Source organism: Hyalella azteca, unplaced genomic scaffold, assembly GCF_000764305.2.
Source record: "Hyalella azteca isolate HAZT.00-mixed unplaced genomic scaffold, Hazt_2.0.2 contig2480, whole genome shotgun sequence".
Classification (NCBI taxonomy): domain Eukaryota; kingdom Metazoa; phylum Arthropoda; class Malacostraca; order Amphipoda; family Hyalellidae; genus Hyalella; species Hyalella azteca.
This window is the reverse complement of record NW_025932753.1, coordinates 263,491-277,456: the sequence shown is the minus strand read 5'-3', so window position 1 is coordinate 277,456 and position 13,966 is coordinate 263,491. Positions and strand designations below refer to the sequence as shown.

Below are 13,966 nucleotides of genomic sequence, written 5' to 3'. Positions count from 1 at the left end.
CATGCGATGCAAGTACCGTATTATATTTACAATTTTCTCTTGCTACACAATAAAAAAAGATACCGTATTAATTCATGCGATGCAAGTAACGTAATAAATTTGAAATTTTCTGGTTGCTTCATATTAACAAAACGGTACCGTATTGATTCATGCGATGGAAATGCCGTGTTATATTTTTAGTTATCAACAGAAGACGTGTCTTGGCTGACGCATACCAGCATAGACGAAACTGCCTGATGGGGCCCATGTGTTGGCAGGGAATGTACATTAACGTACATGCTACCGTCTGGCTTATAAGTATATTATTATTTGTATTATTATTATTATAATTATTCTACGAAGCCAGGCAAGAAGATTTCAGATGTCAAGCAAGAAAGTCAAGATTGAAACACTAACCCTTCGCGCGCGTAGAACGGTTCTTTATTTATGTGTTATTATTTTTTTATCAACAAGAAGAGTTGAGTGCTGGCGTGTAACTTGGACACCAAGTAAAGCTGTGCTTCGCATGAAGCTTCATCAGTCTCGTCTGTATCATAATGTATGCAAGCACCGCAAAATAATTCATTTCTCTTGAAGTCGAGCGAAGACTTCTTTGCATACGGTAATCTTCGGTAAGCTATGTTTGCATACGGTAATCTTCGGTAAGCTATGTTTGCATACGGTAATCTTCGGTAAGCTATGTTTGCATACGGTAATCTTCGGCTTGCGTGCGTGTTTTCCTGCAGCCTCGGACGCATGCTAGAATATAATTGTTTGCGAGTGCATTTAGAAGAACAAAACTGATTCTTAGCTGTCACGATTATTGTCTACTTGTTTTACAATGTATTGAAATGCGAAGAGTGGATAATTCTGCATTACACCCGAATCTATATTTGATTCTCCACGCTCTGCCAGCTCCTCCCTCTCCGGTTTGCATAACACAGAGCAGTGCCTTCCTACTTATGCATTCATGCCACCGCCATCACGACAGATGCCCTAACTGGGCGAGGGTTAAGAGCCCTGCAGGCAGTATGGTGAGCCAGACGTTCTTGTCACGCGTTCGCAAAACATGCCATCTTTGGGCAATGAACGCTTGCTTATAACGCTCCTCTCTAGACCGATGCACGCAACAGGTATTAGAAATAATGATGGTCATACAGGCTCGGGTAATAAGTATTTCAGTATTTTTATTTAAGGTTTCTTTAACAAATGTTTCTTGAAAATATTACTCCGGCCATTGCCCAAGCTACTGTGAGCGACAGACGTCGTAGTAACAGTCTTGTTAGTTAATTTGGGGATTCTGTGCTGTATTACATAAATTTTACTTCAAAATTTCTACTGAAATCATCTGTCACTGCGGCTTTATTATCAGTTTGTTGGGACTTCATAGCAGCTTCCTACCTTGCCGTCCATCTCAATTTCTAGTCCCATATTGAGATGCAATGCAAGAGCTTGGTGACGCATATTGAGATGCAATGCAAGAGCTTGGTGACGCATATTGAGATGCAATGCAAGAGCTTGGTGACGCATATTGAGATGCAATGCAAGAGCTCGGTGATGCATATTGAGATGCAATGCAAGAGCTCGGTGATGCATATTGAGATGCAATGCAAGAGCTGGGTGATGCATATTGAGATGCAATGCAAGAGCTCGGTGATGCATGTTGAGATGCAATGCAAGAGCTCGGTGATGCATATTGAGATGCATGGGCACCACCTCGGTGTGCCACGTAGGCAATAATGTGCTGGATGGCTTTGCTTTGTAAATTAAGGTAAGTCTTCTGAAGTCCGTCCTAAACGGTGCCGCAATCAAGCCCTTTGAGAAACTCAATGGGTTTTGGCTTGATCGATGCTTGCAACTTCTGGCCACAGTGAAGTTCTCTCAACTACGATAGCCTTCAAAAATTTCCAGAAATAAATTGTCTTAATAAATTTGTGACCACATATACTGGCTACGATGTTGGTATTTATTAATAAGAAATGAGATCCAATTATTTACTTATTTATTTTTTCATTTGCCAGCTTGATTTTCGAACTAATAATATGAATGGTATGTACCTATCGTTCATGAATATTTCACGTCCATATAATGATGGGCAATCGATTACTTACAACGATCAGACCATCATCACTACATAGTTATCATTCATACTTATCAATATAAAATAAATTGTGATCGATGTTGACTTCTCTTGAATCAGAGCTAAGCAAAACTTTACCACGTGCAAACATTTTTACGTGTTGGTAGCCCCTCAATTTTTGGTTGTCATACGGTAATACCGCTTGTCTCAATTTTTGGTTGTCATACGCCTTTACTTCCGAAACTGGCTACGAATAGTGCACGCAAAAATATGAGATTTTGAACATGTATCGATGCGCTCTTGGCCTTGCGGAACTGAATGAAACATTCATCCGGTGAAATATATAATTGTGTAGGTCATTCTGACCTATTTCGGCTCGGGAAAAAGGTATGTTAATGCCTCATGCGCTCTTTGCTCATGCTGCGGGTAAGGAATTGTGCCACTATTCCGAAAAAAACAGCTCTTTTATTTTTTGAGTGTGATTCTGCGATTTGGGTTTTATTTTGACTTTTTTAGTTGATTGAGTTTGTAAAGAGAGGTGGGAGTGGCGCTACTGCGTCACAACCGCTGCCTCTAATGCTGCTGCACGGATCGATTGTCTGATTGCTGCCGCCACTGCTTGCGATTGCTGCCGCCACTGCTTGCGATTGCTGCCGTCACTGCTTGCGATTGCTGCTGTCACTGCTTGCGATTGCTTCCGCCACTGCTTGCGATTGCTGCCGTCACTACTGCTTACGATTGCTGCCGTCACTGCTTGCGATTGCTGCCGTCACTGCTTGCGATTGCTGCTGTCACTGCTTACGATTGCTGCTGTCACTGCTTGCGATTGCTGCCGTCTTCGACCGTACGATCTTTGTTGATGCGAAATTACTTTCATGCTTTACTTATTCAATTGTACCAATGCTCCTTTAATTTATTAGATTAAATTTCTGTATATTCTTCTTTCGCGAAGAGGAAAGAGTAAAATCTGGATTTTATTTATAATTTTAAATACATTTTTGAGAGTTCATCAAACTTATGGAAAATTGCTGATATTTTTTGGTTGAAAAATTGATGAGATAGTATTGAATCAGGCCTCTATCGAGATTTGGGTCAAATTTTCAAGGTTTTTCTGAGATTGTTTATGGCAGATGACAAAGCACAATCGTGCTACATATCTCCTATTTTAATTCACCGCTTTAAGGGCAAAGAAATTATATTCTGAAACTAGTCAGTTTCTTCATCCATTTGCATTTCGTGTCGGTCCCGAACGTTCCTCGAGGCCCAATGCAAAAGTATTAATTGGTATCGCACTGAATGATATGCTTACTTTGTTCAGTTCATATTATTGATATATTGAACTTGAAAAAAGGGGCTTTTTTGCTTCGTTGATACATAATCGATGAAGTTCGCAAGCGTGACTTCGACAGCTGAGTATTTTATTTCCAGTTAATTGACCAAAGCACCGTTTTTGTAACCCATAAGTCCTTAAACCAGATCCTTTCTATGCAGTCTCCTGCCCGAGTACGAGAGTCTATTCTCTCAAGGAGATTTATGTTTGTGCTGAGATAGCAAAGGATATCCACTGTCTCACTTTATCTTTACGATGCTTCAACTCGCGTAGATTGCACACCCAATCCCCTTCTAGTGCAAAACTTCCTGAATAGGACGTTTAGGCGTGTTTCATGTCCGCAACTTTTAGTTTCACGGTGTTTTGTTTTCGCTTGCTTTGGAGAAGAATTTGCGTTCTTATGTTGTTTTTTTTTTGGGGGAATATTCACTAAGACGTAGGACCTTTTGAATCAGTGTTAGATGGAAGATAATTTTTAAGTTTAGTAGGAAACTTATTGTGACAATGACAGCACGCAATGTGACAGCACATGCAAATGCGCTGAACAGTTATATAACTGAGAATAATTTCAGAGAAAGTTTTATTTTTACACTACGTGTAAAAAAGTGTTCCTTCATCACTACGTGTTACAGAAGTTATTTTGAAACTTTACGTCTGTAACGAGATGCGTAACTTCAGATTACATTCTATGCTTGACTTGTTCGAAGATTGGAATTTGTAAGAATTCTTTTCTATGTGCGCTGAACTATGGGTGGACTAATAGAATAGAAGATGCCTGTCTTGTAATGCTGAGAGCGATTTATTGAAATTGCAGATCCTATCGCCGTAATGCTGAGAGCGGGCTATTAAAATTGTGTATTCCTTCCTTGTATTTTCTCAGGTGCACGTGATGTGGGTCGCGATACGTGCCTTTGTTCGCTCTCCCGCTCCCATTTAAGCCTTCAGCTGATCCCCTAATTGAAATTTTCCTCAGCAATGAGCAAGGGAGGAAGGTCCAATTTTGTGGGGCGTGATGAAGATGAATGCCGAAATTTTTTAAGAAAGTCGACGAAGCAAGTTTTGCGCTAACGAGGTCGCCGGAGTGATTAATTGATGGCAGTATTTCACAGCCCTCGTGAAGGTAGATATTTCGGGTGATGCATTGTGTGACATTTTTGGGACTGCGTATCTGCATCATACTTCTATAATACAGCACTTTAGTAACGAATGCACCTATATAGCCTCGCTGAAATAAAGCCCACTGGAACCGGTGTTGATGTTGAATTAATAAAGTGGCAAAAAAACTAGCTCTGTAACTATTACAGTTAATCTCGACTCCTGGAGCTATTTGTAACAGCTCCTACTTTATTCACTACTTGACAAGCTCGTTTCGACCTATTCCCTAACTAATCACATCGCTCGATCCGATAACGTTACACGCCTTCCCTCTGTGGATTAAAACTTTATTGGCATGTGTGGTTTTAAGACACTTGATACATTTGCTCTGATGTGAGCCTGACACAATATCCAAGTGTCAATATTTGGGTTTGTGTTACTCCATCAAACGATCTCTGGTTGAGGCTCTTGGGCGCTCGCCCTCGCATGACTTACAAGCCATGCAGCGCTCGAACAACACTTGCTTTACTGGCTTACGGTGCTCGTGCTAATTGATTGGCTTCTCGGTCCCATGTGGGCTTACAGTGATCCTGCTAATTGATTACTGGATTTCATCGTCAACGGCGTTCATTGTAAACAATTCTAGCTTATCGTGTGTACACTATCTAGGTTGCTCTAATCTTGATGGGAGTTCTGTAACGACTTTAGAGATCCAGCATTTTCAGTAACGAACACCCCTGAAAAATCTATCTTCTTCCAAAAAAGTTCATGGAATGCTCATGTTATTCGATTGTTCAAATCTTTATGAAGACCACAATTTCTTGGCCCTGCGTGCAAGATTGAACCGATGCTTGTCTTCTCCCAAGACAGGACCTAGCATGACTGTCCGAATAATGAGTCGATTCCTGCGCTGACAATCGAATATCGAGAAAAGTACATATCTAGCCGAGCCCTGCCTCGTGATTTATTGAGTTGGGCGATCTCCACTCGAGTTATCGACTTGTGTTGCATGTGCGGCCTTCCAGTGTGGCCTGGGTCTGCTACGTCTGTGACACTCAGAAAACTAAGGTGCGCTGATTTTTTTTATCTCTGTGCCAGACAAAATCCTCAATGCTGAATTAACAAAGTCTATTTGCGTCATGTCGGCTGGGATGGCTATCGAGGAAACGATGATAGGCTCCAAAGTGAGAGATGGGGAGAGACAACAAATGATTAATTATTTTATTTTCATGTGGTGTTCTTTAAAAACCATGTTTCCACACAATCGGTTTAGTAAATGTGTGGAAATTTCCATCGCGACTGGACCTATTCGGTCGGTGCGTAACGATCGTTGTGTGTGCCATGACCGGAGCTTTTCTTTCGCCTCTTGACGGCTTTTTATTTGTGCTGATGATCGTCAGTTTGGATCGAGCGCAGAGATGCTCAGATTAATTGGTTTTCTGTCGGTACAGAATCAAGGGCCCGCTTAAGGTATCGCGAAAGGGATTTTATCACTCATCCGTGCTAACAGTCGCAACACCGATTAAAGCTGTCTCTTGTAATCGCAAGTTCGTTTCAATTACCACGGCTTCGGATAATCTTTGCTTCTAGTCAATCTGTTTTTGCATATATTCTAGATTACACTTACGCGCGGACTAGATAAGAGCAGATATTTTATGTAAGATGTATACTTAATCTCGTTTCTCTTTCTACAGAAAATTAGAGTAGAATATATTTATGACGCGTGTGTAGAATATAAATTGTATTTGGGCGGGGTAAAAAAGTAGTTATTTTTTCCCAGAAGTCATAGAAGTCCATTGTTTAGTTAAAGAAATAGTATTTCTCTTTGTTATTGCAAGAACTGCTTGAAATGATTGTTGAATTTATCGTCGAAATTGCACTGAAGCCGTTTATGACAATTTGAAAAGTGATTAATTTTGTTCAGAAGCGCAGCAGCATCCGCACTCTCCACTTTTATCGTATAATTATCGACGCAGCTGAAGAAAACGTTGAAAACTTCCCTCGGATGCTGATAAGTATTGTCGGTGCCCATAGCTTGTTATTTCTTTTGGACTTATCTGCGGTGTCTCTTTAGCTATGGCAAAGACAGAGTGACCTTTGAAGTGGAGCTAATGACCTTATATAGAAAAAAACAATGAATTGCAGGCCTCTAAATCATTGGTATTGAAGACTAGTAAGTGAATGGCTTTTGCGTCGGAGACGGTGAGATGCTGTCGGAAGATGCTCACGAATAGACGTAAGTCTCTCACCATCAGTTCCCCGGCACTCCTATTTGATGGGGCAGACTTCTTCACTCGCCAATGTTTCTTCTCGCTTCTCAACTCCAGAACAACGGCCCCGGGTGCCTAAACCTGGCCACCTCACCCTCACAACACACGGGTCGCGTTTCCTATACCCTGACGACGATCGTAGTCACTACCGTCCCACGCTGCAGGCTACCCACATGCCGAGGTCTTGCGACCAAGCGCTAAGGCTAAGATGCAACGTCGGTAGTCCCGACTACAGACAGTACAGCCTCGAGTATGAGGATGTCACCGAAGTGGTACAAGGCAGTGACGACCTCAGCACTAGGTTTAGGTGGCATTACTGGAGGACTCAGGCTTGGAGACCCAGAAATTCACCCGAACAAACCGTTCAACTGCACTCGCCCATCTGCTGTCTCGGAGTCTGCTGTTGTTGTAAAGGTAATGTACCTGATATACGAAGCGTAATTTAGCATCTGACATGCGTGGCATATTTCAGCATCTGACATTCGATCGGCATTTATAGGCACGTGAAACAATAGGCATCATTTTTTCATGTGATATACGAGGCATAGTTTGGCATGTGACATGCGAGGCATAGTTTGACATGCGACATACGAGGCATAGTTTGTAGTTTGACATTCGACATACGAGGCATAGTTTGACATGTGACATACGAGGCATAGTTTGACATGTGACATACGAGGCATAGTTTGACATGTGACATGCGAAGCATCAGACGGCATCCGCTGTAGTTTTTTTTTTTTTTGTAAAGTATTATAGTATTATAGTATTTGTGAAGTATTATAGTTTGTTTTGTAAGTATTTTTTGGTTCATGTTGACCCTGATAGCTGCAAGTCTCGGTAAATCCATGTCACTTATCACCTCAAACATATCCACATATTCACAATATGTATTTCGCCCAAACTGAAATTGGGGTAATTACAGTTTAATCTTTAGCGGCTAAAAGATGTAAGGTGAGCGAAATGTATAGCGCCTCTCTCCCTGGCCTCTGCCTCACTGCGGGCCTCACGTTCCGTTAATAAAGCTAGGGCTCGAAGCTCGCTGTGCGGCAATCTCTGCCAGCAATTTCCTGAGGGTTTACAGTTTTACCTCAGCTCCCAAGTTTTGTTTTTATTTCATGATCAACTCGCTTGCTGTATCCGAATAATTATGTTATGGTTCCCATAAGAAAGTTATTTTTTCTTCACACTTCGTTCAGGTGTTCTCAAGGGCTCTAGTGATTCATTTTTGATGAATTTCTTATCCCATTCTGTAAAGATAATTTCCAACTGTGAATTTAAAAAATATTCGATGTAGTTTATCAACTTATCTTGAAACAATTCATTTGCAGAAAAATTTTCTTTGAAAAAAAATAGTTTTACTACTGATCGAATGTATGTTATTCACTGAAAATATTGAAATGTGTTCACTGAAAATGTGCTGGTAATTTTTTTTCAATTTTGAAGAAATGAATGGTTCGATATTAATTTTTCTATTTTATCTACATGATTCCTTCGTACATTTCCATTGAGTTATTTTATAAAACTGTCCCATACATTTTTATTAAACTTTTAAGGTAGTCCCATCCATTTTCATTGAGTGATTTTATAAGATTGTCCCATACATTATTTTTATTAAGTAGTTTTATAAGGTAGTCCCATACATTTCCATCGAGTGATTTTATAAGATTGTCCCGTACATTTCTATCGAGCTTGTGCCCGAAACTGGTGCTGGGAGCTATACTGTGTATGCCCGACGCCGCCCCCTTGGCCCCGGAGAAAATTTTATGAGCCTTTTCTGTGTATCTCAATCCCCTCATTTCCTTGGGTCGGTTGATGAACAATTTTTAAAGCCAATTCTTAGGAGTTAGCGAGGTGCAACGCCGCTGAACTGCAGTGCATTGTCAATACGGTTTCTTTACGCCTCATGGGCTTTTACAGCGTAAATAAAAAGCTTTATATCTTATAAATGTTCGACGTTTATTTCCTCTTTATTCTTAACAATGAGCTTCGAAAGCGTTATTCTTCCATTCGTCGTTGAATATCCGGCAATCGACCGCCTGTATCAGCGATGTATAGCCTGATGTCAGCTGACTGCCGCGCTCGGTCGTCCTTCTTCTTTAGTCATGGTCGCCTACATCGATGCCCACGAAGATATCGACGGTGGCGTCAATGGAGCACGACTGGATATTTCATGTCTTTTTTCTTTATTTTTGTGAGCTCAATATCGTAACCCTTTACACCCGAGGGCATATTTCATCATGAAAAAAAATTATCCTGGGCCGTAGCCCGTACTATCAGAACCTGTTTTAAGTACACGTAGCTGTCAAAGTACATGTATATAGCGGCCTAAGCACACGTAGCGGCCGATTTTTGTACAATTAGTTACTTTATCGTATCAAGCCGTCAGTGATTGTCTGTCGAACTCATTACTGTTTTTGATAGTACAGACACATATAAAAAAACAAGCGTGGCTTACGTAGAAGCAATTCATGAAGAGAATCGTACGGTTTCGATTGAGTGAGAGCACGCAAGAGCAGCCTATTGAAGAAGGGTTGTCACGAGGTTCACTAATGGTAGCGATAAATTTCATTGGAAATGTAATTAAGTAAGCTACTGTAATCTCCTCAAAATTGTCTCTAATTCATCTAACGACCGCAAACCGAACCAATGGTTATTTATGTCAAGACAAGAATTATCCCAAACCAGGCGTTTTACATCCGTCTATTGCTCGCTGCATCGCCCGCTCACTAATTACCACGTCCTAATGACTGGTGCTTTTAAAGCTCGCAGGTGCAGGAGGGGAAGGCGGCGGGCTAATGTGTGTTTGTGAGCCGCTGCTCTCACGTTGTCTCATCACTGTTATGCTCGCACGAATTGCTTGCTTCGTTACCGTCACCTGACAATGTATACCGGTACTTGGAAGTGAGAACCGACCGTCTATGTACGTCGCTAGATTTAGCCTCAAGTATTTATTTTAAGTATTTTATTTCAGTCTAGTAATTTATATCGAACTAAATTAGTTTCTTCTGTTCTAATTTATTCAAAATTGGAATGAGCTAACCTGATATCCGTATGTTGATTAGTTATTTATTGGTGAATTTTAAGATTAAACAATTATGCATGGAATCGCGCAATGGTTTTCTTTGAACACAGTGGAGCCGGAGAGGTAGCTGAACTACAGTCAGTATTCTCAATTAAAAATAATTAGGCATTACTCGTGCGCAGTGTCGTTCAGTTGGTGCTTCAGACGAGTGTTCTAATAATTCGATCCCATTTTATAGTAAGACATAATTGATACACAAGAATGTATAGCTATATTTTTTCCGTACATCTGTGCAGGCTTTAATTAATGGCATTATTAGCGCTTATTACGTCATCAGCACTAATGTCAGTAATAATACTCGTAAACAGGTGAACCATTTGGCGATGATATTTTTCATCAGAAAAAAATTTTGACGATAAATGCTCCTAGACAAATCTATGAATTTCATATTATTTAGTCGCATCAGGAAATACAAAAAATAACTGATTGTTATATTTTTGGGTTGCTCCAGGCTGAAAATAATGACATTATTAGCACTGATGACATGTATTCTTTTGTCTGCCCCAGGCTGGGAATGCCGGCCAGCACGACGACGCGACGGATGACCCAGGCAAATGTAGACGACAAATCTACAAATCTGAATATTATTTAATGGCACCTGGTAATGCAAGAACTAACTAATTTGTGTTTGTTTTGTGTGCCCCAGGCTGGAAAGGCCAGCACGGTGACGGCAAGGGTGCAACGGACGACTCAGGCGGTCCTGGTGATGACCGCAGCAACTCGTCGCCTGAAGTCCCGCTGCCTGCAGGGGGCGGCGAGCGCAACACGCGCGCCCCTCACGAGACCCGGCGACGAGATGCAGGTTAGTGGCAGAAGGAGGCTTAACTTGAACATTCATTTCTCTGAATTGGTATCAAGGATACCAAGTCAGAGAAATGAATGTTTTTGTCTAAATCGTGAAACACTTTTTGCCCTTGTGTGGGTCATCGTTACCTAGTTTGACCCGACAAAAGGGTGTATCAGTGCTACATCTGCTCTCTTGTCTTGCTGTGGTTAAGGAGTGTTACTATTCCGAGAACATGGCCCATTCTTTGAGGTCTCTTTAAATCGGGAAGAATGGTGTCAGACTTTGTTATTAAATCCATTTCAATGTAATATTATTGCCATGTTTATGTTAAATTACGGTTATTATTTGCTCAAATTTACACACAAGTTAAAGATTTATTTATGAAGTTAAGAGATTAAGAAGACATATTCGTAAATGAGTTCAATAAATTTAAAGCATAATTAGAATTGAATTTTTGTTCAAACGGCGTGCTAAAGACTGATGAGTCTGTTATCGTGCAGGTTTTCGTTGAGATTAATTTTTTGTTCCATCACGAACGTTTCCATGCATTAATATTGAGTTTGTAACACGGGAGTGCGCGTTACACTCAATTATTTTTTGCACAATCAAATTTTTAATTAATTTTGATTAATTTTTTTAAATTTTATTTTTGATTTTTTTTCAAAATCTTTACTGTTACTTGGCACTATGTTTTACCCTGATTCCGAAACGTGCGTGTTGTGACAAAGTTATCGAAGCGCGGTTTAGTTTTATATTTTCATTTATATTTCTGTTGGTGGTGGTAAGTTCAAATGCAGATTCCTTGTGAAGCAATATTAATATTTGCTCTGCTACGTATTCTTGTAAGCTCGGATTTCAGTTTATAATTAATGAGTGGGGCTTCTGCGTGTGGTATGTTCAGGAAAACTCACATCGGATTTTCATGTTTAATGTATAAGCTTCCTTTGCTCGCCCCGACGAAATAATCGAACGTGCAGGATGCGCAGTATTCCATCGTGTGAACTCAGATAAAATTACTTTATTGTGCAGTATTAGGCGTTTTGCGCAGTATTACGTCTTGTGAACTGAGATGAGAATACTTTATTGTGCAGTGTTAATGCGTTTTGTACAGTATTACGTCTTGTGAACTGAGATGAGAATACTTTATTGTGCAGTGTTAATGCGTTTTGTACAGTATTACGTCTTGTGAACTGAGATGAGAATACTTTATTGTGCAGTGTTAATGCGTTTTGTACAGTATTACGTCTTGTGAACTGAGATGAGAATACTTGATTGTGCAGTGTCCATGTGTTTTACGCAGTATCGCATCTTGCAAACTGCGACCAGAACACTTTATTGTCCAAGCATTGCCCATGCATTTTGCACAGTATTACATCTTGTGAACAGCGATAAGAATACTTTATTATGCAATGTCTGTTCGTTTTAAGCAGTCTTTACTCTTTTGAACTCCAATAAAAATACTTCATTGTGCAGTGTCCATGCGTTTTGCGCAGTATTACGTATTGTGAACTTCAATAAAAATACTTAATTGTGCAGTGTCCTTCCATTTTGCAGGCGCAGTGAGTCCGGGCGTCGGGGCAAGGCAACCGCCCAGTCCGTGTGACCCAGAATATACAAAGATCGAAGCCTGGCTCGATGAACACCCTGACTTCGCGCAGGATTACTTTATCAGGTACGCAGCCTGACTTCGCGCAGGATTACTTTATCAGGTACGCAGCCTGATTTCTCGCTGGAATACCTTGTAGGATATGTTTCTGATTTCAAAATTTTTGGCAACGCAAACCGTTGATGGCAGATGGTTTGGCGTTTCATTTCTAGGTCGTCACGGTTTGATGTTAATGCCCAACACTAGGTTCCGCAATATGCAGCTTACACAGCTTATATCTGATGATGTGGTGCTCGAATACTTACTTCTGTTAACAGCAAGATAAAGGCGTTTCAAGAATAGCTGTAGACCATACCAGAGTCCTGCGCAGAATGCTTACGTCCTGTAATTTGATATAATACCGTTAAGGTCTACTTGTTTTCTCTAGATAATGCTGGTAATTGATCAATTGTTGATGTGTTGTCATAATCTTGAGAATGTATCGCATTGTAGGGTCATAAAGCTGTTCACTTGCGCTCATATATACGGTATATAATTCCGAGTTTGAGACAATAAATAATTAATTTGAAGTGCGCGATCTTTTTCTAATGATTCATCTGGTTAAATTGAAAGCGGGACTTCTTTTGCGTTTTTATTTCAATGTAAATTCCTCAGGACGAAAATGGGAGCAACAAACTATCAAATTACTTACTGAAATCAATTAAACCTAAGTGTAATGATATTGCGTGCAGCTGATTTGATGATATTGTGCAGCCGACGTAGTGTTACAAATAACTAATGCAGTATAAAGTCAAAATATTCTATACAAATTCTAGTAATACTAAGCATAATAATATCGATAATTTAAATAATATTGCCGATCCTCCATCTTTTACCGTAAAAAATATTTCTGCATTGTTAATGTTCCATTGTTGATATACATGTAAAATAGGTGCATTCGTTGCTATTTTCATGCAGGAAATCATCGCGAAAAATGGTAGTAATAGGTAGTAATATTCAGGATCTAGCCCAAATTTAAGTGATAACTTCAAAAATATTTCTAATCGTTTCATTCGTTGTTATATTCATGCAGGAAAGCGTCGCGCAGAATGTTAGTACTAAGTAGTAATATTCAGGATCTAGCCCAAATTTAAGTGATGCTCTCAAGAATATTTATAATATTTACATTCATTGATATATTGACGCAGGAAAGCATCGCGTCACATGGTGGACTCCTGGCTAGTGTCGCACGCCCTGCCGCAGCACATCGCTCAGGCGCTGTCCTCTTCTGAGGGCGCCGCGCCCCCCGCCTCTGACGGCGCTGCTGCTGCTGCTCAGGGCTCCAAGGCATCGTCAGGTCTGATGATTATTCAGCTTTTACTAACTGACATTGAAGTGAATGTTATATTCAGCGTTGAATTAAATGTTGTTTTGTTCAATTAAGTGGTGTTTTAATGATCATAAATTAAATGATGTTTAGTGTAATCAAAGTGAATTAAATGTTTTGTTGAATCAACGCGAATAAAATATGGCTCCATGTAATCAATGTTAATTAAATGATGTTTTCTTAAACGAACGTGAATTAAATGTTGTTTTATGTAATCAACGTGAAATAAGCGTTTCGTTGAATCAATGTAAATTAAATGTTTGGTTGAATCAACTTGAATCCGATGTTTTTTCCGTTCAGTCAACATTGCTTTTGGGTTATTTGCTTAGTGGGTTGTTCAAAGCACTCAGGGAAGTAATTAAAAAATTGTT

At 40.1% G+C, this 13,966-nt stretch overlaps 1 protein-coding gene across 4 annotated transcripts in view; it reads left to right on the top strand.

The window, feature by feature from the left end:
* Window positions 1-13,966, top strand: part of LOC108679525 (dual 3',5'-cyclic-AMP and -GMP phosphodiesterase 11-like) — a 67,705-nt gene that overhangs the window by 36,364 nt on the left and 17,375 nt on the right. For 2 of the 4 annotated variants that reach the window (XM_047885583.1, XM_047885585.1), the window contains exons 1-4: window positions 6,176-7,168; window positions 10,483-10,638; window positions 12,160-12,295; window positions 13,417-13,565. In XM_047885583.1, coding sequence (XP_047741539.1) covers window positions 6,760-7,168; window positions 10,483-10,638; window positions 12,160-12,295; window positions 13,417-13,565 — 850 coding nt within the window. In that variant the 5' untranslated portion in view covers window positions 6,176-6,759. Of the gene's footprint in view, window positions 1-6,175; window positions 7,169-10,482; window positions 10,639-12,159; window positions 12,296-13,416; window positions 13,566-13,966 lie in introns of those variants that run through there. The other 2 variants (XM_018168155.2, XM_047885586.1) reach the window with 2 other exon arrangements.